This window comes from Sinocyclocheilus rhinocerous, unplaced genomic scaffold, assembly GCF_001515625.1.
Source record: "Sinocyclocheilus rhinocerous isolate Xijiao unplaced genomic scaffold, SAMN03320098_v1.1 scaffold387, whole genome shotgun sequence".
Lineage (NCBI taxonomy): Eukaryota > Metazoa > Chordata > Actinopteri > Cypriniformes > Cyprinidae > Sinocyclocheilus > Sinocyclocheilus rhinocerous.
The window spans coordinates 570,252-595,916 of NW_015651557.1; the positions used below are offsets into that span (position 1 = coordinate 570,252).

Consider the following 25,665-nt stretch of genomic DNA (forward strand, 5'->3'; position numbering starts at 1 on the left):
TTAAAACTTAATTTTTGATTAGTAATATGCATTGCTAAGAATTCATTTGGACAACTTTCTTTCAACTTTTCTCAGAATTTAGATTTTTTTTGCTCCCTCAGATTCCAGATTTTCAAATAATCGTATCTCAGCCAAATGTCGTCCTATCATAACAATTTTTAAAAAATGACCCTTATGACTGGCTTTGTGGTCCAGGGACACATATAACATCTATAGACCAAAATTGAAGTTATGTCATGACAATCCATCCACTGTAGCTCTTAAATTTCATTTGCTTTTGTGTTTATTCAGATATGGTATGCCAATTTTAATATGTGGATATAAAATATTAACCCCACATCAGATTACTGTTACACACACTACGCCAGATTACCTCTGTCAGTCTCCCTGGTGCTTCAGTTTCATATGAAAAAGAGGGGTGCCCTGTTCCCTGAAGAGTAAGGTCTGTAGTCTAAGAGACAGACCATTGAAATGAAACTATGAACTGAAGGCCGCTAATTACATTATCTTTGAGGAGCTCACCATTTTGCCCAAGATGTAAGTGGCCCCCATGGACTGCAGGAAATCTAATAAAAAGCAGTGGCCTGTAAATTGTAGCAGTAAGTGTTTTTCCTGTGCTGGGTTATCGGCGTCTCCTTCAACTTTAGTACTATAGGCAATGCTTTAAAAGCTTTGTTACATCAACACTTTGTAAATTAGCTCAGAATCTGAGGAAATGCCATGAAAATATCTCAGATGTGCTATAACTATGTAATAAACATGTAATAGAACATTTATGAAGCATTTGTAGCTGCTCAGTATCATAATGCAGAGAAAAAAAAAACATTTAATTAAACTCAAAAGCCATTTTCTCCTAAACAAAATTGAATCCTAAGCATTTCAAACAGAAAGGATGAAAATAGATTAGATTAATGGTGCATCTTCTGTTAAAGTGGTCATCTTCTATAGATGCAAACATATAGGATTTCTAACTCAAGTGCTATATGGCACCACATCTCACACGTACATTTACATCACAGGGCTGATATATATTCCAAATGGTTGCCAAGTCCTAGACAAATAGCAGTGCAGAGTAGCCAGTGGGCAGGCCATCTCGTTAGCAATGTGATTTACTATCCCCGGCCTTAGACAACAGTGTATGTGTGTGTGTTTGATGATATGCAGTCACTCTGATGGAACGAACAAGCTGACACTTCTCCTTCAAGCTTAATGCATTGCTGTGCATTACATGCAACTGTCACAGGCAAGGTGCTGTGGATAAATCTTAACTTGGGAGGATGTATATGTCTGTACGCTGTCTTAACGCAGGCCAGAATGTTACTGTGATGTACAATTTTCTGAGGCTTGTGTCAGAAAACGACATAAAGCTGGGCTGCAGAATGATGTCAGCTGTGATTTTACCAAGTTGGACTTACTAAGCAATGCAAAAAGTTCTCTACTTTTTCTATTGAATGTCACTCCACAGCCTAACAAACACATCTGACAAAATGGAGGATGTAGTGCTAGTCAAATAGAATTTATTCTGGGGATAGGGCATTGGAAATATGTCACAGCATATTCACTGGGCTCCTATAAAATGCCAGGAGAAGGGACAAACATGTGTCTGCTGTGTTTGAACTCCCCCAGTGTCAGGAAAAGGGGAGCTATCGTGCTGTTGTTTTGCACACAGGGTGCAAAAGAGAGAACTTGGCTACCAACCGTCTCCTACCCTTCCAGTTTAAGCCCCTCACTCTGGAGACAGCACTTTACAGTAAATCTAGCTGTCATCGCCTCAAAAATGGGTTTTATGGTCTCAGATCCCGCCGTTAACAAAGCTTGAAATGGTGGCGACACATCCATAAAGCTGTGAACATGGACCTTTTTCCCTCAAGAATGAGGCTACTCTAGGCCTTTGGTTTTGCTATGTATCTGGATATTAAACCAGGTTGGAGTTACCGCATAGACGCATTGCTGTTCTCTGCAGATGAATTACATTTTTAGTGGTGTTTGCTTAGGCAATAATAATATGCATCACTATTGTTATTGCTAATTCTTCAGATCTGAACAAACCTCAAAACTTAAATTGTTTTTGTCGTTGTTATGCTGGCAAAGTTTTTAATTACTCAATGCTAAATTTGCCATCAGACATAGTTAAGTTATCCCACAAATCAAAATACAATGTGTAGCAAGCAGTATTCGGCATTTGATCATTCTGAAAATTTTGCCATCCTTTCTCACCCTCATATCAATTGGAAAAAACAAGCCTCTACCTACATTTTTTGCAAAATTCCACTGCAGTTTCTAGCTGAAATGAACACTCGTGGCAGTAAAACACCAACAACTTTCATTCCTTTTCACACACATTTTGATTACAGTTGCAGATTATTGATTAATAAAGACTTTGTACAGTTCACCTCGTACAGATTATGCAAAATTGCAACCTCGTAAAATGATGTTTTCCCGTGACATCGGCTTGAAAATGTTGTAGTTGGGTTTAGTTTTTAGTTTAGTGTAGGTGGACACTTAATTTTCGAACTGCTGCAATACATTTGTAAATTCACCTTCGTCTTTTTTGGATGAAACTGCACATGCTTTTAGTGCTACTCGCTGGATATTTGTCGCAGAGAAATGTCATTTTGCAGAAATGTCACCACAGGCACGTTTTTCAGATGAACCTGGGTTGCATTTCTTTTGTGCGTGAAACACAAAATAAGATATTTTGAGACACATTCTTCAATCATCTCCTTTTGTCTTCCGCAGAAGAAAGTCAGGAATTATGACGTGAAAATTCTTTTATCATTTACTCACCTTTATTTTGGGATGAACTATCTCTTTAACACATCTGTCCACCTGAGGCAACCTGCTCTACATAGAAAAAAAAAACAGTGTATATTTTTAAAATATTCTTCAAAAATATTATTTTTAGTAACTTTTTTTGACTGAGAGCACGTGAATGATACCTCAAACCATGCGACTTGTTGGATATCAGACTTATTTTCAATAACACTTGCAAAACTGTTCCACAGACATAAATTGAAGGAGACAACCAAGCAACATTTAAGTACCAGAATTATGGGTGGGTTTTATTTTTTGATTCAATAAGCAATCACCTACTGTAGCAGCAGCTTGACAACGACATAGAACAGAGAAACAAGTTGAAATACTCTGTTATGTTGTCCATTACATCATGTTGCTGCAGTGGGTTTGCTCCCACCTAAGGTTTAGGTTGTCATGGACACCAGGGCATTCTCTAAATAGTTTGCACTAACTGCTAACGCACCGCCATCTTGCAGACACTGGCCTCCATGAGGTCAGACTAAATGGCTAGTGGTCGGCGACTAGCCATTAATGTCTGGCAGTAATTATTTTACACTTCTGTGGTAAATGTGTCATGCTTTATAGTTCTGAACAACTACTTCTTATAGGATCCGCACATCGCAGTGGTCAATCGCCTGATGAATACAGTCACAAGTTAAATTACTTTTTTGGAAACGCTGATTGGCACGTGCTATAGATGTGTTCGACCATAGTGTTGTTCATACAGAAGACACAGGTTGGAATCTGAACTGTGCCGTGTCTTGTAAAAAGAAAGTAAATGTTATTTTGGGGATGAAATATGATCAGGACACGTTTTCGTGAGATTCACCCAGGTGTGCCGCACGCATCCTGAAAAGTGAAGCCAAAACATTTTGATCGCCATCTGGTGGCTGGCTAAAGTACAGGTCATAAACCCTGCCCTCTCCATGTAAACGAATGGGACTTGAGCTACTAAAAAATAAAAAATAAATCAAATTACAGTTTTTGAGACAATTTTTACATCATTTTAGGTAGTTCTTATCATGCTGATGTATGTTCAAGTGTTCATTTTTCTTAAAAGTTTTCTTTTATTTAGTTATTTGGTGCTATAAATGGAGTGTGATGTTGTGATTGTGAGCTTGTGACTGGGTCTGCGTCTGGTTTGATACTGCAGCTCCAGCTCACTATCACAACGCCAAATGAATCACTAACGCCTGTTTCACACATACTCCGTCTGCAGTGCGTATGCGGTCCGTGTGCGTTAGGCGTAATGCTTAGACTTGGGCTCTGAATGAATCACTACTGCTCAGGCTCAAACTCCAAATGAATCAGTACTGCGCAGACTCTGGCTTCAAATGAATCAGTACTGCGCAGACTCTGGCTTCAAATGAATCACTACTGAGCAGACTCGGGCTTCAAATGACGTCATTGGTGCAAGGTGACAGTGGCCATACTGGAATGTTTTGGCTTCACTTTTCTATAGCGGAAGGAAGTGGAAACGTGTCTTCAATCTTTTTTTTTACAGTTTATGGATTCACCCTATCACTTATTTACAGTGCTTTAAAAAATCCCTATTATCCACATTATGCTGTTTTTGATATGATTTGATTTGATTTGATATTTGACTTGATTTGATTTGATTTGTGAAATATGACCTGGACACGTTTTTGTGAGATTCACTCAAGTGTGCCGCACTCATCCTGAAAAGTTAAGCCAAAACATTTGTATCGCCAGCTGCTGGCTGGAATACTCTCCATGTAAATGAATGGGGCGTAAACCAAAATAAAAAAAATCTAATTACACTTCATGTACACTTCATACATTTTCCGAAAGATGGTTTCCTTCAATTTAGGTAGTTCTTATTACACTGATCTATGTTCAAGTGTTTGTTTTTCTAATACGTTTGCTTTTAATTAGTTATTTTATGCTTTAAAAATGGGGTGTGGTGTCATGATTGTGAGTTTGTGATTGGCTCTGCGGGAGTTTGGGCAGGACTTTGAAAGTGCAGCTCCAGCTCACGATCACTACTGTGCAGACTCAGGTTTCAAAATGAATCACTACTGCACAGACTCGGACTCAAGATTAATCTCTACTGTGCAGACTCAGGCTCCAAATGAATCATTAGTGAGCAGACCCAGGCTTCAAAACAATGACTACTGTGCAGACCCAGGCTCCAAAACAATGACTACTGTGCAGACTCGGGCTCTAAATGAATCACTACTGCTCAGACTCGGGCTCCAAATGAATCACTACTGCTCAGACTCGGGCTCTAAATGATTCACTACTGCTCAGACTTGGGCTCTAAATGATTCACTACTGCTCAGACTCAGGTTCCAAATGAATCACTACTGCACAGACTTGGACTCCAGATGAATTTCTACTGCGCAGACTCAGGCTCCAAATGAATCACTACTGCTCAGACTCAAGCTCCAAATGAATCACTACTGCTCAGACTCGGGCTCTAAATGAATCACTACTGCTCAGACTCGGGCTCTAAATGATTCACTACTGCTCAGACTCAGGCTCCAAATGAAACACTACTGCACAGACTCGGACTCCAGATGAATCTCTACTGCGCAGACTCAGGCTCCAAATGAATCACTACTGCTCAGACTCAAGCTCCAATTGAATCACTACTGTGCAGACCCAGGCTCCAAATGACGTCATTGGCGCAAGATGACAGCGGCTATACTGGGATGTGTTGGCTACATTTTTCTAAGGAAGTGGAGACATGTCTTATTTACCCCATTATCCACATGATGCCCACATAGTCCGGTTATATTCCAGTAGAAAATGAGCTCAACTTGAGAAAAGAGATACTAGTGATGAAATGCAAAGACCCCCCAAACAGTTAAGTTATGGGTCTGATAAACCTGCATGACTCAAAGTGTTCTGCGACCACGCTGTGCCTCACAGGGGACATACTCCAATATCCAAGGACAACTGCACACCGCAAAATCTCCCTTAATTGCTGACATCTCTACCAGCTGGCATAAAGTCGCTTAATTAATAATGAATACACCTACAATGCTCCAGCTAGTTTCCCTATTAATTAACTTGACTCCTGCAAGCAGCCACACGGCTTCTCTCCCATGTGCCGACGCTTAAAAGAAAAGGAGCCTTTTTGGCGCGTGTGGGCTGAACGTGCATCAACGCTGGATGCAAAAGTAGCGCGCATTCAGCACAAAAGTGCGGCATTGTCAGAGCGGGGCGATAAATGGACAAGCACTGCACAAATGATCTCTATCCCGATGAGCAGAGCATGCCTTCTGATTTATGGGGAGAGAGCCGGTCGAACAGAAAATGCTTGAGGAGGCTGTTCCTTTCTCATCCTCTCACGCTGCAGTCCTCTTTTACTAGAGGACCGTGTTTTGTATGTGCGTGTTAGGCGGTTATGCTTGGAAGGAGAATGAAGAGGCTTATTAGCAGGCACGTAACCATAGAAAGCACACTTCATTGTTCACCTACAAACCGCATGTTTTTGCAGCTACGACGAGACAGGCTGCAGGTGAAGGCGCAACACAATAACGCACATCCCCACGGGACCCTCTTCGCACCCCCGGTGATGGATGGGGAAGACTAGTCCTTGGGAGTCAGGAGGGATCTGTCAAGGACAGGATACGGCCCTGTGATCGCCTCAGATAAATACACAGTGAAAGACATGTCATTTATCGCAGGGCCTGAGATGGATGCAACTGGCTCAATGGCCAGGAAGCATGTTTGAAAACCCATTTCATTATTATACCTCAAAAGAGCCGTTGGGAACCATTGACCTTCCGGATTACGTTAGAACAACCGACTCGCTGTCGGACACTCAGAATGCTGAATGCTCATTTGCCCTTCTTTTAAGATTATCACTATTTTATATTTATATCCAATGGTGTATAATTAATAAATAATATGCTATGTGTAAGTTAATACAGTGATGCATTTTAGATGCAATCTTGCCAATATCAACTGTAAAAATAATTGCAAAATAATTCCATTGAAAATAATTAAAGTAATTCCAACAAAATCGTCGAAGATCATCACGCAGTGGTGTTTATAACGAATGAGGTGTATCAATCATTTAATGAGCCGTGTATTAAGCCATTTTTAATAAATGAATCAATCAATGACTAGACAGAACCAGTTTTAGTTTTGTATTCAAAGTATACCCCCCCCCCCAAATATTTCACATTTTTGTATTCAATATATTTGATCAGAACGTTAAACATGTTGAGATTCAAGATTTCAAAGTTTCGAGATCTTTAAAGTCAGGTATTAGGCACAATTAAATTCTTATTTTGTTATCTCCTCATGAGAAAGAGTGGGCAGAAGGGGAACAGACAATAAATTCTAAAGACAAAAAATATAAAGACTATGCAATAAAGTACAAGACAGGAAAATGCATTGTGTACATCTAAATGCCACTTCAGATGCAGCTTTGCAGTGCAAAGGTGGATTTCGTTGATACTGATTTGATTTGATTTGTAACAGACCAAGTCAATGGTATTCTATTATTATAATTGCATTTATATCCTATTATACTATATCCTAGTGCCCTATTATTCTAACTACATTTATTGACGAAATTTCAGAATTTACATGAAAGGGGACTCATAAAAGTTTTGAAAAGTTGCCCTTAGGGAGCAGATATCGCCCCTTAATGCTTATAGGTTTGGGATTGTTTTTCAGTTTTTACCCTGGCTTCACTGAATTCTGCAAAGTGCCCTCATTTTTTGTGTTATAGAAATGGCCACCCTGCTTAACATGGACTCTTTTTTAAAATGTACCTCTTTTTTTTTTTTATTCTTTCCCCTTAATATGCAGACACAAATGTAAAGGTCGATTTACCTGCAAAGTGTAACACTGTGACTCTGGGCTCGGCTAGGTGTTTCTTCTTCTTGCTGATGTGTATTTCTGCAAATGTGCAGAGCCATATGGCTGCTTGCTGAGTTTCGTAAAACTTGCAGAACTGTACACATTTATCTCTTTGTTCTGGCCTCTTGAGTTTGCAGAGCGCTTTAATTCATCAAAGACTGTCAGTGTCACAAAGTTGTTTTGTTCGCAAACAGATACACAAATTACCTTTCCAAATGCCCATTAATGCTGAAGTACTATTAAGTAAAGAAAATAATTAAAACTATTTTGACTATACGATTGTCACAGCCATGACTAAACATCAAGATATATAAAGTGATGACCACCATTTAAATCAATGCATGTAACACTTTCTACGAATAGAGTACAAAACAGGGACTGAAAAAAGTTAGGGTTAAGCTAAAATTATTTGAGCTGTTTTATTTCCTACTCAGTTTTTTGCTCGTTCTTACAAAAATACTAAAAACTCATGTTTTGTGTGATTTTGTTCTACCAATAGACACTAAATTAAATGTCTATTATCAGCCTGCTGTATAGTTAGTGTTCTTTTTAGTGTAGGTGATTCCTATGACTACTTAAGCATAATAAATACGTTGTTAGTTGTGACTCACCACATCCAGAGACTTTTAAATGTCAATAATGTGTTAATAGATATAAATGTCAGGTAGAAGAACATATAAGTATTCTCCTTTCATCGTGGCCCATGCGAACGCTTCATGTTTTAAACATGCACCTGGAACATCTATTAATATATGTGTCCAACCCTCAGTGTTCCATCTCTAATGATTTAACGGAGTCGTCGTATATATGTTCCTCATCTGACAAAAGGACACGATGCCAACGTTTGGCCATTCATGAGAGGGGAAAATTAAGCAGATCGAATACAATGTATGAAAACCACCGTGTCTCTCGTTGCAATGTAAGAGTGACAATGCCGCCTTGTTGCTATGGAACCCCTCTGTTGCTAAGCAATGAGTTGATGATTAGAATTTTGAATAGGGTGGAAGAGTGGTATTTTCTTCGCCACTCTATTTCTCCATGTATGGTGCTGTGCGTGACTGCGTTGATGAAAGGCATGTGGGCCTGTCCTTACTCTAATTCACATGCAATTGCAAACATTTACCTATAAAATGCTTAGAAATGTATTAATATAGTATTTATAGGAAAATCTATTTGTCTATCTATCTATCTATCTATACACACACACACACACAAACACAAACACACACACATACATACACACATACTGTATATATACACACTTCAGTCCTAAAGCACTGATATCTTTGCTTCAGATTGAAACTGAATGTTTCAACAGCAAACGCAGAAAGATGCAATAGCCCTGCAAGACCCTTTAGCATCAGTAGAGGGTGCTGTAGGGCATCTCACATAATCCTACCTATGGTAAGGGACTCCTGACTAGAGGTCTACACGGGTCCAAAAATTTGTTTGAAAGTTGGACCCGGGCCCGTGCAGAACCGAGAAATGTCAAAAATGTATTACCCGGAACCGACGCGGTCCGTCAATTATTTGAAAGATGGACCCGAACCCGGCCGGGAAGACACAGACCCGACTGGACCCGATCGGCACATATTCCACAGCAAATTGCTATTAACAAGTCGATAAACAAGTTGCGAAAATTAAACTTTTTGTCTTACCTAATGTAAGAAGCCTTCTCCCTTGTACCTGACTGTGATGCACACAATCCTCCTTGCCAAAAAAGTTCCATCCGTGTTATTCCTCTCTTGCCAATTGAAACGCGTAATCCACTCATTATTCCAGTTTCAAAAGTCCACTTGCTGTCACGGTGACGGATGACAAATGCGACTTTGCAGTTTTGCATTTTTTGTATCTCGAGTCAACTTGCATAATAATTTAGACCGTTTGCCCATTTGGATTATAATAACGATTGCTCGTCCAGTGCCACGTTAGCTTTACTTATTTGCTATCATCTCTGTGCTCTCTGAGCCGAGTCTGAGCAAAAAATTTAGATATAACAACAAGACGGTTCATTCATAATATTATTTAAAAAATAATCAATAATAACTCACATCACTCATGAAGGAATCCATTATCACCGTGCGTGTGCATTAACTCCGCCCACCCTGCTTCTGATGACGTCGCCCGTGTTTTTTTTTTTCCACCTTATTTCAAATTACCGACTCACACTTTTCTCATCCTAATTTTACAAGTTGAAAGTTACAAAACAACACACGCACAGCGCTGACTGACTCTGATAACGGCCGGGTGTCCTCCGAGTCCGATCGACTCGGGTATTACACACAATGTTAAACAGACCCGGGACCCGAAGTAATGGATTGGGACCCGACCCGGGCCCGGCTGACCATTTAAAATATAGCCCCGAACCCGTACGGATCCCGGGTCGGGTGCTGGGTCCTCAGGTCTCGGGTCCTCCGTGTAGACCTCTACTCCTGACCCATAGGTATGTATTTGTTTAGCACAAACGGAGACATATTTATATTATGCTCCGTTATGCCGTGAGAGCTCATCAACTTCTGAACTAATTGGGGCGATACATTCTTGGCAATCCGCTGTTATGCCGAGGACTTGCGGCTATACATCACCCAGATCGACTGCTGTGAGTTTCCTTCACCCCCCACCAGTAAGCACTTTCAGCTCTCTCCTAAGGAAAGAGGTTCAACACAAACGCTAGGCATTACCGTCATCATTACCTGCAGGAGAGATACATTGCTGTGTCAGTGAAAAGCTGCTAAGGGAAAAAGCAGCGACCCACGAGAATTCAGCCCGGGACGCAGTATCCTTGGCACTTGTGTTCCGTCAGAACTGCTATTTTTGCTGTTTCTACCTGCTTTTTGCTGTGTCGGGGCCTGGCTCCATGTGATTTGGCCTCGGTTTAGCAAAACAAAGGCATTGGGGGAGAAAAGTGGTCTTCTGAATGGAGATAGTTTCTCTAGAGAAGCCACCTGCCTTACATTTGTCATTTAAATATGTATACAGATGATGGTGCCATCTGCCAGTGCAGTTGGAGAGGGAAAAATTGGTGGAAACTCACTGAATTCCTGAGGTGGTGCTGGTGGTGGGGTTCAGAAAGGGGGATGTACAGGTGCCACGGAGCATTAACCAAATAAATTCAAAATATCAGGGAATTCAAAAGGAGCAATGCCGCAAATAGTCCTATTGAATATTTGACAGCTTCAAGTTGAAATGATCGGCTTGTGTTTCTTTAGACAAAGCTTTGCATCATGCGTTTTCATTTAAAGATGTTTTAAATGTCATTCTATGCAGTCGAAATACATTCCTGATGAATGGCCTTGTTTCTTTTTATTATCAAATCAGAGGAAATATTCCCGGATCAGTACAAGTTAAGATCAGTCGACAGAATGTGTGGCATAATGTTGATTATGACAAACTGGTCTCTTGTCTCTCTTTATCCTTAAAAAAGCAAAAACATGGGTTATAGTGAAGCACTTACAATCGATGTGAATAAGGCCAATTTGTAAACAATATTCAAAATAGTCACTGTTTTAGTAGTATGGCCACTAGATATAAACAGTATGCATATTAACACAATTTTAGTGTGGAAGAAAAAAAACATACTAATATTTTCTGTCAAAACCATTGTTGCAGCTTCGTTGTCTTCAGAACACAAAGCCCTAGCTCAAATAATACACTAGTTTTGACTTCTTCTTCTTATTATTATTATTATAAATAAAATTATAAGCCTCACATTTATGCTTCATGAAGCCATCGCATACTCCAAAATTTGGCCCCAGTGACTTTGAATGAAAGTGTCTTAACAAATATTATTCTACCAATGCTGAGCTTATATTTTATTGAACCCAAAATCCTTTTTTTCCCTTCTTCTTTTTAATGACAAACAGATTTCAGACTTTTCAGCCATTGGTTGAGCCAATGCTGTACATTTCATGGGAATCATATATAAATGGCTTATTTATAGCTGCCACTGCATATTAAACTGGGATGGGAAAAAGTATTTTAACATGAAAAAATTACATACAACATATACAGCTATAAAACACATTTTTGCATTTCATGCACTCTTTGTTATATTTGCCTTATGACTAGTTTGTAGTAAACTGAATTTGGTTGTTATTGGAGCATTTTTGAAAACTTTTAACATATTTTATTTAAATCATTTAAAAAAAAATTCTGATTATTTATTTATTTATTTTTCACCAAAAATAATATACTGTATATTGTATCCTAGATATACAGCATTCCAAAATGAGAGCATATACTTTTTACGATTTGTGAACATATAGTGCTCTGGGACTTACCAGCAATGTAAACATTCAAATAAAATGATACAATAAGTTGTTCTAAAACCTTTGTACTTTGTACTATATTGAGCTAGCCTGTACCAAAGACATTCCTTCTTGTGTTTTGGGTTAGATTAAAGCCTCAAGCAGCTGAAATCTAAGAAGGGACAGGCAGACAATCTCAAGAAACTCCACCTACAGGAACTACATCATTCACACATAAACAGAATTTGCCTGAGAAATAGTCCAACCATATTTAGGCAGCTGAGTTTTAAACCCTCAACAGATTAAATGTGGTTGTCCAAATAAATGACAGCATGTCACAGATATTCTTGAACATCTTGAACCCGGAACATTCTTTTAAGCTGCGGCAGCACAAGTGTTTATAAGGAAGATGGCTAACATTTGCAGCACTTCCTAATGACCGGAGTAGTAGGAGAGTAGGCCAAAACACTCTTTCTCTCTAAGAGCCTCAGACTCAGGTAAGTGGTTTTATTTTGAGCCGCGGCATGGAAGCCGAGGGAGAGCGTTCTCCAATGTTCCTTCATTTCATGGAAGCCCGGGTCAAAAATATGTAGCGGCAGGAGCGTGCGGAAGATTTCAGGCTTCGCTGTTTACAACTAGCCAATGAATGTACTTTGACATCTCCTGGGAAAATTCTTGCTGGTTGCCTTCACAAAGCGCACAGGAAAATAGCTCCATTTTTTCCTTTGGTCCGCAAGCGCCGTTTCTCTCTCTCTTTCTCTCCCACTTCTGATTTTATGAGGTGGGGTGAGAGAGTAACGGAACTGCGGGCATTTAAGAGTGCCATGCAAACATGTCAGCAGTGAAAAGATGGGGGTGAAAAGTACCACTGCACAAAGAAGATGGAGAGGATACACGGAGAGATGGAAGACTGCACTCTCAGTCAAGTGCTCAGTTAGTAAATATTTCAAAACTGCAGTCAAAAGAACGATGTTTTTTTTTTTTTTTTCTTTTCAGTGGGTCTGGATGACATCTTAGAGACATTTTTAAGACAGCACAGAAGATGGATGACAAGCAAAGGAAATCTCAGAAAACATACAGTAAAAAAAATAAAAATGAAAAACTTTAAGGAAAGGTAAAATGTACAAAAATGTATATATTAGCAGAATTTAAATCATATTGAATAGGGGAATAAACTTTTTTATGTAATTTTATTTTATTTTTTGTACACTGAATCAACTGATTCATTGAAAGAACCTCAAAAGACTGATTCCTTTATGAATCTATCATATATGAATATATCAAGAAGAACATTTGGATGTTCTTAGTATTATTGTGTATGATTCATTGGTGCATGTTAGTCCAAATATTTGATTGATTGATTGATTGATTGATTGATTGATTGATTGATTGATTGGTTGGTTGATTGATTGGTTGGTTGGTTGGCTGCTTGGTTGATTGATTGGTTGGTTGGTTGGTTGGTTGGTTGGCTGCTTGATTGATTGATTGATTGATTGATTGATTGATTGCTTGCTTGATTGATTGATTGATTGATTAAGTGTTAACCGGTAGCCCATTCTCTTATCTTGGTTATCGTGGCACTCATGGGCAAACAAACAAACAAACAAATAAATACATACATACATACTCACACACATGTATTCTTCAAAAGAATCTCCACCATGTTAAACACACCTCTGAATTGTTAATGTTTGTCTCTGAAAATCTCTGCTATCACAGAGATTTTTGTCGTACCTAACCAGTGGTTTTGTTGACTGACGATGGCAAAAGGTTTCAGCATTAAAAAATAAGGCTCATTTTAATATTCATATTGTTCTGGTTGTAAATGTTTCTCACACTCACACAAGTGGAGTGCTTTGACTAACCCCTCACCACCAAGGCAAATGCCATATTTAGTAAATTAGTCATGCAGAGTATTTGAAGGACATGTGTTTTTGAGTAAAGGTTTAAAACTTAAAACCTCAGATTGATGTGCATATGTTTAGTAAACAATTCCCAATTTATAAATGAACCTATTAAAGGAAGGCATATTATTTGAGGTAAATGCTTTGGCTAAATAATGAATGGCATGAGTAATTCTGGCCCATTGTCATGCATTCTTTCTTTGTAGCTATGTGGTCTATGCTTTATTCAATTTTTTTGGAGCCTTTTGTAACACATGCGTTCTCACTTGCACCCACATACAGAAAAGGCAAACTGCCAATGTTTACAAGGTTGTTTGTCTCATAATAGTCTCAGTCTCAGACCGCACACCCACAGTCTGTTCACTGACCGTCTGATGCATATTGCACACAAAACTGGAAAGCTTTTTTTTTCTTCTTCTTCTTCTTTTTTGGCAAGCTATATTCTGATTGGTGAGCTTTACACAACTTCCAGGAGTAAGAGCTCAGAATAAAGAATATCTGGAAACAAAGTTGTGTTTACAAGGTTCTGGGTTGACACAATGAGAACAGAATTAAATAATCACTGGAAAGTTTACCACTTTAGTGTCTTTTGGAAGCACTTAGTACCAAGTGAAATAGACATCCACAAGTTGATGTGTATTTGGCTTTCTGTGAAAAGGTCTCCACTTTTATGTTTAGATTCTTGTTTTGCTTCTCATTACACTTTTTATGATGTTGCCACAATGCATTAATGTTGTAATTGCCTAAACTTTTCTCTCTCTTTGTTTTTTATTTTCTTTAGGTCCTCCAGTCATTGTGGGAATGAGTATAAATATTGCCAGTATTGACTCCATTTCAGAAGTCAACATGGTTAGTAAAATTAATTTGGCATTATTTATTACTGTTGTTGCTGATTGTTGTTAGACTATCATAAAGATGAACCTCATGAATAGCTCGGTAAAATGTTAATTAGGCCTATATGTTGATATATCACAAAATATATCAGTATATTAATTATTGTGGCTGATGCACTTATAAAAAGTGTCTTTACAAGTCAATATATTATTTGATTTAATGTGTTCAATTATTGTTCTACACTGTAAGAAAAACAACTAATGTCCTTACAGAAAATTGCAGGAAATCTACAAACATTTCCTTCAACTTTAAAACTACACAATGCAATGTACAATTCAAAATATGTGCACAACACCTGTATAGAAAAAGAAAAAAAACGTCCCAGTGTACTGTGTACTATTAATACAGTACACTGGGACATATTTTTACAGACTTTCTTTGAGTACGAGTTTGGCATTTACTGAATATTTTAGCTGTGTTTCTTTGGAAACATGCAGTATGTTTAAAGGCTGTTCTATTGAGTGTTATGTAAGAAAATGATCAGTATGCATGATTATGTATAACTGCGGTCATGACCAATTATGTAGCATCAGTAGACCTTTTGGCTCTGGACCATCACCTCAAGTTAAACACCACCCTGGAGCCCTTAAAAAGCAGTTTACTTAAAGAGCAGTCGTCTAAATTTCTGCTGACAACTCCCTATACATACTTACTGTGGAGACCCCATGCAGACTTACTGCATTCATCATTTCTTCATGCAGAGTCAGGGACTTTGGTTTTATTGGTGCCTCGGCTTCAATGACTGTAGCCTGAATCCATAAAGCACCCCAGAGAGGAAGTGTTGCACCCGGATCAGTTTTCCTCAGGTTACTGTCGGATAATAATGGTTTGACAGCAGGAAATATGATCCTAGATTAGATTTCTTATTGGGAATTTTTTTTCAGAGAACACCAGAAAAAGAAAGCTGCTTCCACATTAGTTTGATTGCTTGGTCCTAATTAGAGCCCTTTTCCCTGCAGATCTCTTTTTACACTGTATTTTGGGTCTGAAACATGATACGATTTAATGCACTTTTTTATTTTTCTATTTCTATTGGTCTACTCAAAAATCATGGTTTTCGATTCATTAAAACCTGTTCTTGACGACTTTGGAAAAATAAAATAACATTTAAAATTAAATTAAATTAAATTAAATTAAATTCAAATTTAAGACTTGCCACAAATTATTTATACAGTTTGAGAAAAGACTGGCGACAGCATCAATGAGGGAATTCACTATACAGTATGCTGTATATAAAGTGTGACTGGAAACATGGAAAGATGTAAATTACACATTATACATAGCATTTTGCTTCTGTGATTTAAAAATGATTAGGAGGGAAATCAGAGGTCATGTCAACCTGTCAAGTGGGCTTGGGTGCGATTCGCTACCTTAAGACCCTCTGTACCAGTTAGATGGCTGAGCTTATGGCACTTGTGGAGACTTCAGTTCCCAGAGGCCCCTAAAGCATGCCGTGTCCTCATCATCAGAGAGGGCCCTTCGACAGTCATCGCAGGCAGCAGTCTTCACCTGACTAAAATAAACCCAGCCGAGCAGATGTGTGAACAGAAGACACTGTGCTCAGAATACATTAGCTCCTCATTTTCAGGAAACAATTTTTTTTTTCTTCACAGAAAAATTCATAACTAAATGCTTCTTTCAAAGAGGTACTTTGAAGATTATATATGGGGCAAGTTCATTTTACAGCTCTGACATTTCTCACTGTCCAGTTTTGCCTCAGAGAAAAAGGTTGATGAGGCAATCAAAATGGAGTAGAAAATTGGCTACTGGTTAAATATATGCTTCGTTTAAGTGTTCCAAGGAAGTTCCTAGAAGTCGTAATTACACTGTGATGTGTGTTAGAGTGATTTTGGGCAGAATTAAACAGACATTTTAGGCAATATATATATATGCATTTCACTTCAGACAGGTAGCTTTTTTTTAGCGAAAGTACACCAAAATTAATTTTTAAAAGATATTGTGACATTGCTGATTGGCCCAAACTATTCACTAGCGGCAGGCCAGAACTGTGACATTAAAGGTTAACAGCAAAGAAATATACAGCCATAGTCCATTGCAAACTTGTAAGTCTTCAAAAATAGTGCAGTATTTAAAATGCATTCCAACTAAATTGTATATACCCTAATTTGGAAGTTTGCAGCTCAATGAAAATCTACACTGGTAATGAGAATATTACGGTAGCATTCGTGTGCACTCATTTCGCAAATACAGTCACTCTGACATGAACTGAACGTAGCAGGGACATCTAGTGTAGTATTTCCTAACCCAAAGTAGAAAATAGTTTATGTTCTTACTCTGACTAATTTCTGTGAGTATCACTGCTGTAGAATGAATTGTTATAAACCCGTCATCAGGTTTAGACAGTGTTTATGCTGCAAGTCGTCTCCTTCATGTGATGCTTGCATTAAACCGCAGGTGTGTTAATCAGCTCTGGTCGCAGCATTATCAAACTCCAAGTGAAATTCAATTAGATTAAACTTTGCATGAAATCGCTCCGGGACATTGAAGGGACAGCACACTAGCTTCACAAAGGCTTTAAGAATGTACAGACATAACGGTCTAAAAAGTGGTTTCTGGTTAAATTATGATTATGAACATTTTGTGATTATTTATCAGTAATTACAAAATTAGATATACTCCCCCGGTTTCACAGACAAGGCTTAAGCCTATAGTCCTAGACTAAAATGTAAATCTGAGCCGTTTCAAATGAAAGAAACTTGCTTTGACTGATCTTAAAATATATCAGTGCCTTTGTTTTGTCTCAAGATGCACACCAGTAATGTTTTTTTTCCTAAGGCACGTTTATAAAAATTACTTAAATGTCCTAATTGAACTATGGCCTAATCCTGGTTTAGGCTAAGCCCTGTCTGTGAAACCGGGCCACTGAGTCCTAATTTGGGCTAAATATAAATTTTTCAAAATTCTGTTTCATTTTGATTGTTAATTAATGTTAATTCCTATAAAATTTTAAAAAGTTGTTTATTTAGACCATAATTGAACTTGATCCACATTCCCCCCCCGCAAATACAAAATAAACATTTCGGCCTTCCTTGGTGTGTGTCAAACTGTATAAACCACAACTGGTTTGTTCCTTATAGTGTAAGTTACCTTCTAGTCACACGTGAATCAAATAAACACAGTTATATACAGTGTTTGGGGAAAGTTACTTTTAAAAGTAATGCATTACAATATTGCGTTACTCCATAAAAAAAGTAACTAATTACGTTACTTAGTTACTTTTTATGGAAAGTAATGCGTTACCCCCAACACTGGTTATATAAACTGTTATCCATGATGTTTTGTACAGTATGTCCTCGTCTGTCAGTATTAATTCATAATTGTGATAGCATTGTGGATTGTGGCTCGGCTTCTTTGTTGCATGCAGTTCTATGGATCATGACAACACTTGGCAGAGGCAGATTTACCTTACAGTTTTATAAAATTGCAAAGCTTATTAGAAATTAATGTAGTATTCTTAATATTTAGTTTGGCCTTCTGTGGTTGACTGTCATAATTTTTCGATCGTTTGTTCAAAAATAAAAAATAAATACTACTTTCAGGAACTATTTTGTAAGGTTTAACGAAGCCATTAAAAAGACACAGAGATGATGCCATGTTTTCTTCCAACTGCAATCCCTCCATGTATGGCCACTGAAGAATTTTTCCATAATTTCCATACAGTTTCAGTCAGAAGATTTGATTTTAATTTGTTTGAAGTATTCACTCAGGTCTTCAAAACAAGTGTGTCTCTTTGATTTATCAATCACGAAGGTACTGCTGGAATGTCTTTGTACTGTGGTGTTTTGAAGATACTGTACCACAAGTTCTTCTGTCGGATGTTTTGTTTGACTTCCCTTTCCCCGGACATTAAAAAAATGTAGAGAAAGGTGCTGTGCTACATAAGAGAGGCAAAGAGCTGGGAGAAAGAAAAAAAAGAAAACTGATGAAAGTATGGTGACAGATCTTTTCTTCCATTTTGTGCCATACATCCGAGTGTAATGGATCATAGACAAAGAAAAAAAAATGCATTTAGAAAATAGATTGGGTGAACTTCCATTTCGTGCTGACTTTAAATGCATCTGTAATTTCTTAATTACCTGTATTGTCTTTGAAATGTGTACTGTCGAATGTACTGACAAGCAATTATAGTAAACTAAAATTTAAAGCTTGTATTTGGTTATGATGTCATCAATTGTACAGAAAATATGAAATTGGCTGAAATCTACAGTTTGTAAACAAGGGCCTTGCTGAGTGAATCAAGCACTTTAAGGACAATTTCCTTAAATCATGCAGCACAATTAAATGTAGGCTTATTACATTAGACTCGTGTCTACACGGAATGTATTATCATTAAAATGCAGTTCACAGTTAGCGTTGAAGCAGCGCTGAGACATATCAGTGGATCTTAATAGTGTCCTTAGCCAATCCTGTTTGCCCTACATCCAAAAGTCACTGCTCAGATGGACCTAATCTACGGTGACCGAGAAGTGCAAAGCAAATCACAATTCTGAAAACAAAATAACAAATTACAAACGCAAATGCAAGTCTAAAAAACAAAATAACAATTCAGAAAGCACAACAACAATTCAGAAAACATTATAACAAGTCAGAAAACACAATGACAAATCCGAAAACAAATTTAGACTTGCATTTGCGTTTGTAATTTGTTATTTTGTTTTCACAATTGTGATTTGCTTTGCACTTCTCGGCCACCGTACTAATCCCATCAAAACAGTATATTTGTCTGCTTATTCAATCAATATCAATGTCGGTACACATCTTAATCCATTTTATAATGTTTTCATTACCTTCTCTATAATGAGTTTGTCCTCCTGCATGTTCCAATTCTGTCAAACCAGAGCAAACACACATGAGACTTGATTTATTTATTTATTTTTTTCATTTGAAACATAATACTCGATTAAGGGTGATGCTATGAAATAAAAATGTATATTATTGTGCAAAATATATTTACTAGATTACATTGCAGTTGCAATCAAATCTGTTTGCATATCAAGTATTACTTTTGCCAACTGATGTTATATGCCATTGGAAATAACTGTACAAAATAAAGACTTTTATCACACCTCAACTCTCAACCTCAATCTGATTTTCTGTGCTCTTTGCAGGACTATACCATCACCATGTATTTCCAACAAAGCTGGAGGGACAAACGGTTGGCCTATTCTGAGATGGCTTTGAACCTCACTTTGGACAACCGTGTGGCTGATCAGTTATGGCTCCCAGATACCTACTTCCTGAATGACAAGAAGTCTTTCCTGCACGGTGTGACGGTGAAGAACCGAATGATTCGGCTCCATCCAGATGGCACTGTTCTTTACGGACTGAGGTAAATGCCATTGCTCTTGTAATATCATTATTAGCTATGTTTCCATCCACCTATTTTTTATGCGCATTTTGGATTATCGCATAAAAAAACGCTGGATGGAAATGCCGAGATGCACATAAATTCTAAAAATGCGCATAAAAAAATATGTTACTTAAAAAACTTAAAAATGTGCATAAACTACGATGGAAACACATTTACCGAATAAATTCCACCATGCGCATTGAAAAAGTCATGTGACTTTGCGCTATGAGACGGGATAAATTGACTAACCAGCGGACCGATCTCGTTCACAGCATCTATATGTTGTTTTGGTCGTTCTGAAATGCCTGAGGAAAGTCTGTCATCAAAGTATTTCTGTATAATTACTGTCTTACACGACTGCGTTCCCAAACAGCAGGCATTCACCCCTCGAAAGCAATGACCGCATTTATTGTGTTACGTCTTGCTCTCTCTGAAGCGCAAGCAATTTGTTACATATGAAAATTATTATATTCAGTGGCTTCTCCTAGTTTTCTTAGAGATATTTAGTGCCAGTTTATCAGGAAGTGACAACTTTGACTCGTTGGATGGAAACGGTGCTTTATTCGCAAATGTTTTATGCGATATTCCAGTTTTGCGCATAAGTTAAATTCACATCTTTGGATGGAAACATAGCTATTGTCTTTAAGTCCGCATGAAATCAAAACTGACCCTATTTACTTTATTAGTGCACATTACTAGTCTTGTGGTGAACAATTAATCCACAGGAAAAAAAGCGTTTTGTCCTCGTAATCTTTAGTCAAAATCTGAAAATTTGCTTTCCCTCAGAAATGCTGTTCCTTCCTTCAAATTGACGTCGTCAAGTGTCAGTCTGCAGTGAGCTAGAGATGTCGAGAATGTGCGCTGAAATCTAGCCCCTCCCTCTATTTTTCGTAATATTCTAAAACACCACAATTTGGTCGCAACTTCCGGTTGACACAGACTATAAGATGATTTTAATAAACTGAAAAAATAAAATAATGAATAGGATTCACTCACTTAGTCCAAGCTTACTGTTTGTATCTAGCCTGCAACCATTTTATGCGACATCATTCTTGAATTAATTGTTCGTATCAGTATCAAAGTTTTTTGTTTAACTTTAATTATTGGTAAAACTTGCTAGCACAAGGTTATCTATGGGAAAGCTTCTATTTGGGGTGTGTGAAAGATATCTGTTAATGATTCACAGCACTGACAAACCGTGTTGAAAATGAAGGTGCTAATGATATTGGGTGGAAAGTGTGATCACATGAAGATGATTTGCCATTTTTGAGTTCAACTCTGCTTCGAACTTCCTTGTTTGAACTGTCCGTCTCCTTTTGGACAAACTTCTACATCAAAGTGGCTCTTATTCTCCAAAAATATAGTATTGCATATAGCAAATTACTTTTCCTTTAGCCAGTTGAGTTGATTTGCCTGATCTGCTAAGGATACTCGCATGGTGAGTTAATGAGTGAGAAATCAGAATTGCTGCAGTTTCCAGTTGAAATGAACACTAGAGATGGTAAAACTCCAACAACTTTGATTCATTTTTTTACACAAAGTATGATTTACAGAGCCAGAGTTTTGATTAAGAAAGCCTAATTCCTTAATCAATTCGCACAATTCCTTGCACAATGTCATCTTCTGACTTCAAAACAAATTTAACATGCTGCGAGATTTGAAAACTGATATTTTTGAACGTTACCGTCACATATACAGAAACATACTGTATGTATGGGTTTTCCGAAACAGCAAGTTTGTTCGGTATAGCTATTGTGTAGGTTAAGGGTTGGGTTTGGTGTAGGGGGGTTGTTATTTAAGGAAGTTAAACTAGCATGGTTGCATCAGTGAATGCGTTTTTATATCACTTTTGCTTTCGTTAACACTATTGTGTAGGTTAAGGGTTGGGTTTGGTGTAGGGGGGTTGTTATTTTCCAACACAATAAAGCATTAACCATTTAGCAACACTCGCCGGATATTCAAATTCTGAATACATACCTGAAGCAACCTAATAAAAAATGCTGCAATACGTGCCTGAAGCAAAACACAATAAAAATGTGGCCACAGTCACAAACTGAATGCACGTTTTAGCACCACTCACTGGACATTAACTTTGAAGCTGCTGTGAAACGTGCTGTATGGTGCGTAATATCAGTGTTGCAGAAACGTCGCCACAAAAACGCATTTCCAATGAGCCTGGGTTGTATCAGAACCCTGCTAATTCAACACTTTACAGTAGGACTGTCATTATATAGGATAACAATATAGGCCACACTGTGCCACATCCAGTGTAGACAGCAATACTGATTATAATGGGTTCTGTTGGGTTTTGATTCATCATATCATGCTGCTCATATTCAGTTTAGACAAGGTGTAATAATGTAAAATTTGGTAAAATTCAACAGTCTAACAATCAACAATTCTCACAGTCAACCATTAGAACCCACCTCTAAATGGTTCCACATAAGATGGAACATCTAAGAACTGTTGTCTCAAATGTCATCCTTCTTTGGACAAACAGAGGCACAAGAATAAAAGCAAAGCACTCTCCCTCCTCACTCTGCTATGCATTAACCCAGAACCACACCAGCAAGGCAGAGAGTTCACTCTGGGGGCCCCATTCAATCAAACTATCAATAATGAAAGATGACAAACTGTTTCCTCTTCCAAGAGGCTCTGGCACAGGTGGAATCGAGGAATCGTAGCGAGGCCATAGGTTGGTTGCTTTTTTCCCCCTGAGGGTCTCTCAAACCTGCACCACTGTAGAGAATTTAAATGTAAGGGGAACTAGAGCTTGGATGTTTGCAGTATTGATACGTCCACTCTTAATAACGTCTTAAGATGGGTCTTTGCTGGCTCTAAATTATTTATGAGTCAGGACTGTTGTTAATGTTTAATTATCATGTCATGCCCTGCTGTGTCTAAAAAGGGATTTCGAATTAATGTGCCTTAGTCAGCTTTAGTACAGCTACAGTACGTATGCAAAGCATCCTCCATATGACCCACAAATGCACAGATTTATAAATATGCAGTGGTTTGTGCTTTATGGGGATTTGGAGGAGAAAGCTAATGCTCATATTGAAGGGTTTTAAGCAAGCAAAGTATTTTAAAGATTGTTTACACTGAGCATCTAAGGTAACTGACTGTTTACTCCACATTTCCAAGAAAGCATGATAATAAAGAAATATGAGTGACATGAAATGAGAACAGATGAAGAACACAAACAAGCAGCTGTTATTGCATAAAGTATGTTATATATAAATAATGTGTTTTTACCGATGTTGTTTGCTCCTTAGCCATGATAATTATAGGACGCTCACAGTGAAATGCACAGACGGCAGTGTAATAGCTACATTACTATGTTACACCCATGCTTCGTTACCTAATTTAACTCCACCGTCATGTGTATGCCGTTTGCTGTTGCCATGTTCACTGTTATTGTCTGTCGAGGTTATATATAACACTACAAGAAATGAGAGTTTTATTTTATAAATATATTCCAGTATCAATTACTAATAACTTGCTTTAAGGTAATGTAATGCAAATAATTCAAATTTTAAAGTAATGCACTATGACAACTTCTGGATTACCTCAAGATCATATATGCTAAATCTAAAATAATAATAATATATTTTTTTTAAATGGCACACATTTTATGCAGTGAAAGCAAGAACATATATTTGTGTTTTAAAAAAAAAATGTAATTCCTTTCCTGTATGTTTGCTGCTCAAATTCTATAATTCTATTTAAATGAAATGTTCACAACAGAATATAGTTACCATTGTGTATTCTGATTACATAACGGCAGGGTTCAAAATATACTTTTTGTCAATGAAATTTAGAAAACCAACCATATTCTATATCATTTCTATTCTAAAATATACAGTGCAGTATTTGTGCTTCCTTATCACAATGGGATTCTTTATCTGTTTGTCTTGCATATAAGTGACAGACAGAGCAGGTCATTTGTTACTCGCTACATCATAGACGAGATGAGTCAGTCTCCATCTTTCAGCGAAATGACAGCTGTCACAAAAATGCGTAGAGGCATCATGATTTTGCTCCTATTATATTTATTTTGGAGGCTTAACACAAATTTCACATATGTGTTGCCACATTGTGTTCCGAGGAACGACTTCTAGATGCAATGTGACAAGATTATAGTGAATTTGAAAAAAAATCAATCACAAATCATAGCCAATAAGAAGAGCATCTGGGTGGGCCCTCTCTACAAGCGCACTGCTGTCTTGCACTTGCAATGAAATGGATAAGTACATAATCAAATTATTTAAAAGTATATGCAAAATACTAATGCAATCTTTGTCATGTAATGCACTTGTTTCCTTACACAGTGTTCCCAGTGCAAATATGTTCATGCAGAATATGTGCTTTTTAAGTACTAATAAACAGCCAATATGTTAATAATATGCATGCTGATAAGCTAATAGTTAATAGTGAGAATTGTTCCCTATACTAAAGTGTTACTAAAATATTTTACAAAACCGAAAAAATGGTACATGAGCTTTCTTTCAGCTGCAACGCTTTTTTTTTTTTTTGTATGGACCTTGACACTCATGGTTGTTATATGGGAAGGAGCTGCAAAAACATTATTCTTTTGTGATCAACAAAAGAAATAACATCAAACATTTTGGAAGGATATGACTAAATAATGACAGATGTTTCATTTTTGTGTGAACGATTACTTCAAATGCTGTGAGGTGCTGAGAGATGCATTTCTGAGCATGCTGATAAGCTAATAGTTAATAGTGAGAATTGTTCCCTATACTAAAGTGTTACTAAAATATTTTACAAAACCGAAAAAATGGTACATGAGCTTTCTTTCAGCTGCAACGCCACATCCGAAACTAGAATCCCCTGTTACTCATCGCGTTTCACTGTCATGGATGGTTAGAGCAAAAACTCTGATTAACATTGAAAATAACTTTTTATCACATGCTTTGGTGCGTCTGGTTAGGTAGGACATGGTGTTAATCTGAATTCCATGCAGCTCTGAAGAATGCCACATTGTCACTTTATAGACTACAGTCTCGAATGATCGTTTTTGTCCATCACAATACTCCATACATCAGAGCTGTTCACTAAAGTACACACGTCTGTCAGCATCAGATTTGACCAGCTAGAAGTTCCCTGGAGAGACTGAGTCAGCACTGAGTATGTGGATCCAATAATTCCCAAACCCAGCATGAAGTCAGACTAGAGGAATGTGGACAGGGATAAGAAAATGAGGTCAGAGGAGAATAATACTGTCGTTATCAATGATTAAATATGATATGGCTATACTGCATACGAGGAATGAATATAAATGCAACTATAAATTTGCCCCAAAATGATTTGTAACGCTAAGAGAAATTAAGACTATTCACACATCTCATCTGCACAAAAGAAGAAAAAATATGCAGAAACAATTCTCAAAAATAGCTAGTAAATTTCACAGACGATTACAAAGAAGCGGCAAGTAACACACTGAATGCATGAAATGTATTCAGTGTGCATAAGTATTCTCTTATAACTCCAAACTAATTTACTATTATTATCATTCATTCATTTATTTATTTATTTATTTTATTTTTATTATATATATATATATACAGTATATATATATATATATATA

General features: G+C 37.5%; 1 protein-coding gene across 1 annotated transcript in view; it reads left to right on the forward strand.

Moving 5' to 3' along the window:
- The window catches only part of LOC107713123 (gamma-aminobutyric acid receptor subunit beta-4-like), a 49,055-nt gene that overhangs the window by 9,263 nt on the left and 14,127 nt on the right, over window positions 1-25,665 (forward strand). The window contains exons 3-4 of the mRNA XM_016518558.1: window positions 14,571-14,638; window positions 19,813-20,033. Of these exons, the coding sequence (XP_016374044.1) occupies window positions 14,571-14,638; window positions 19,813-20,033 (289 nt within the window). The remainder of the gene's footprint in view (window positions 1-14,570; window positions 14,639-19,812; window positions 20,034-25,665) is intronic.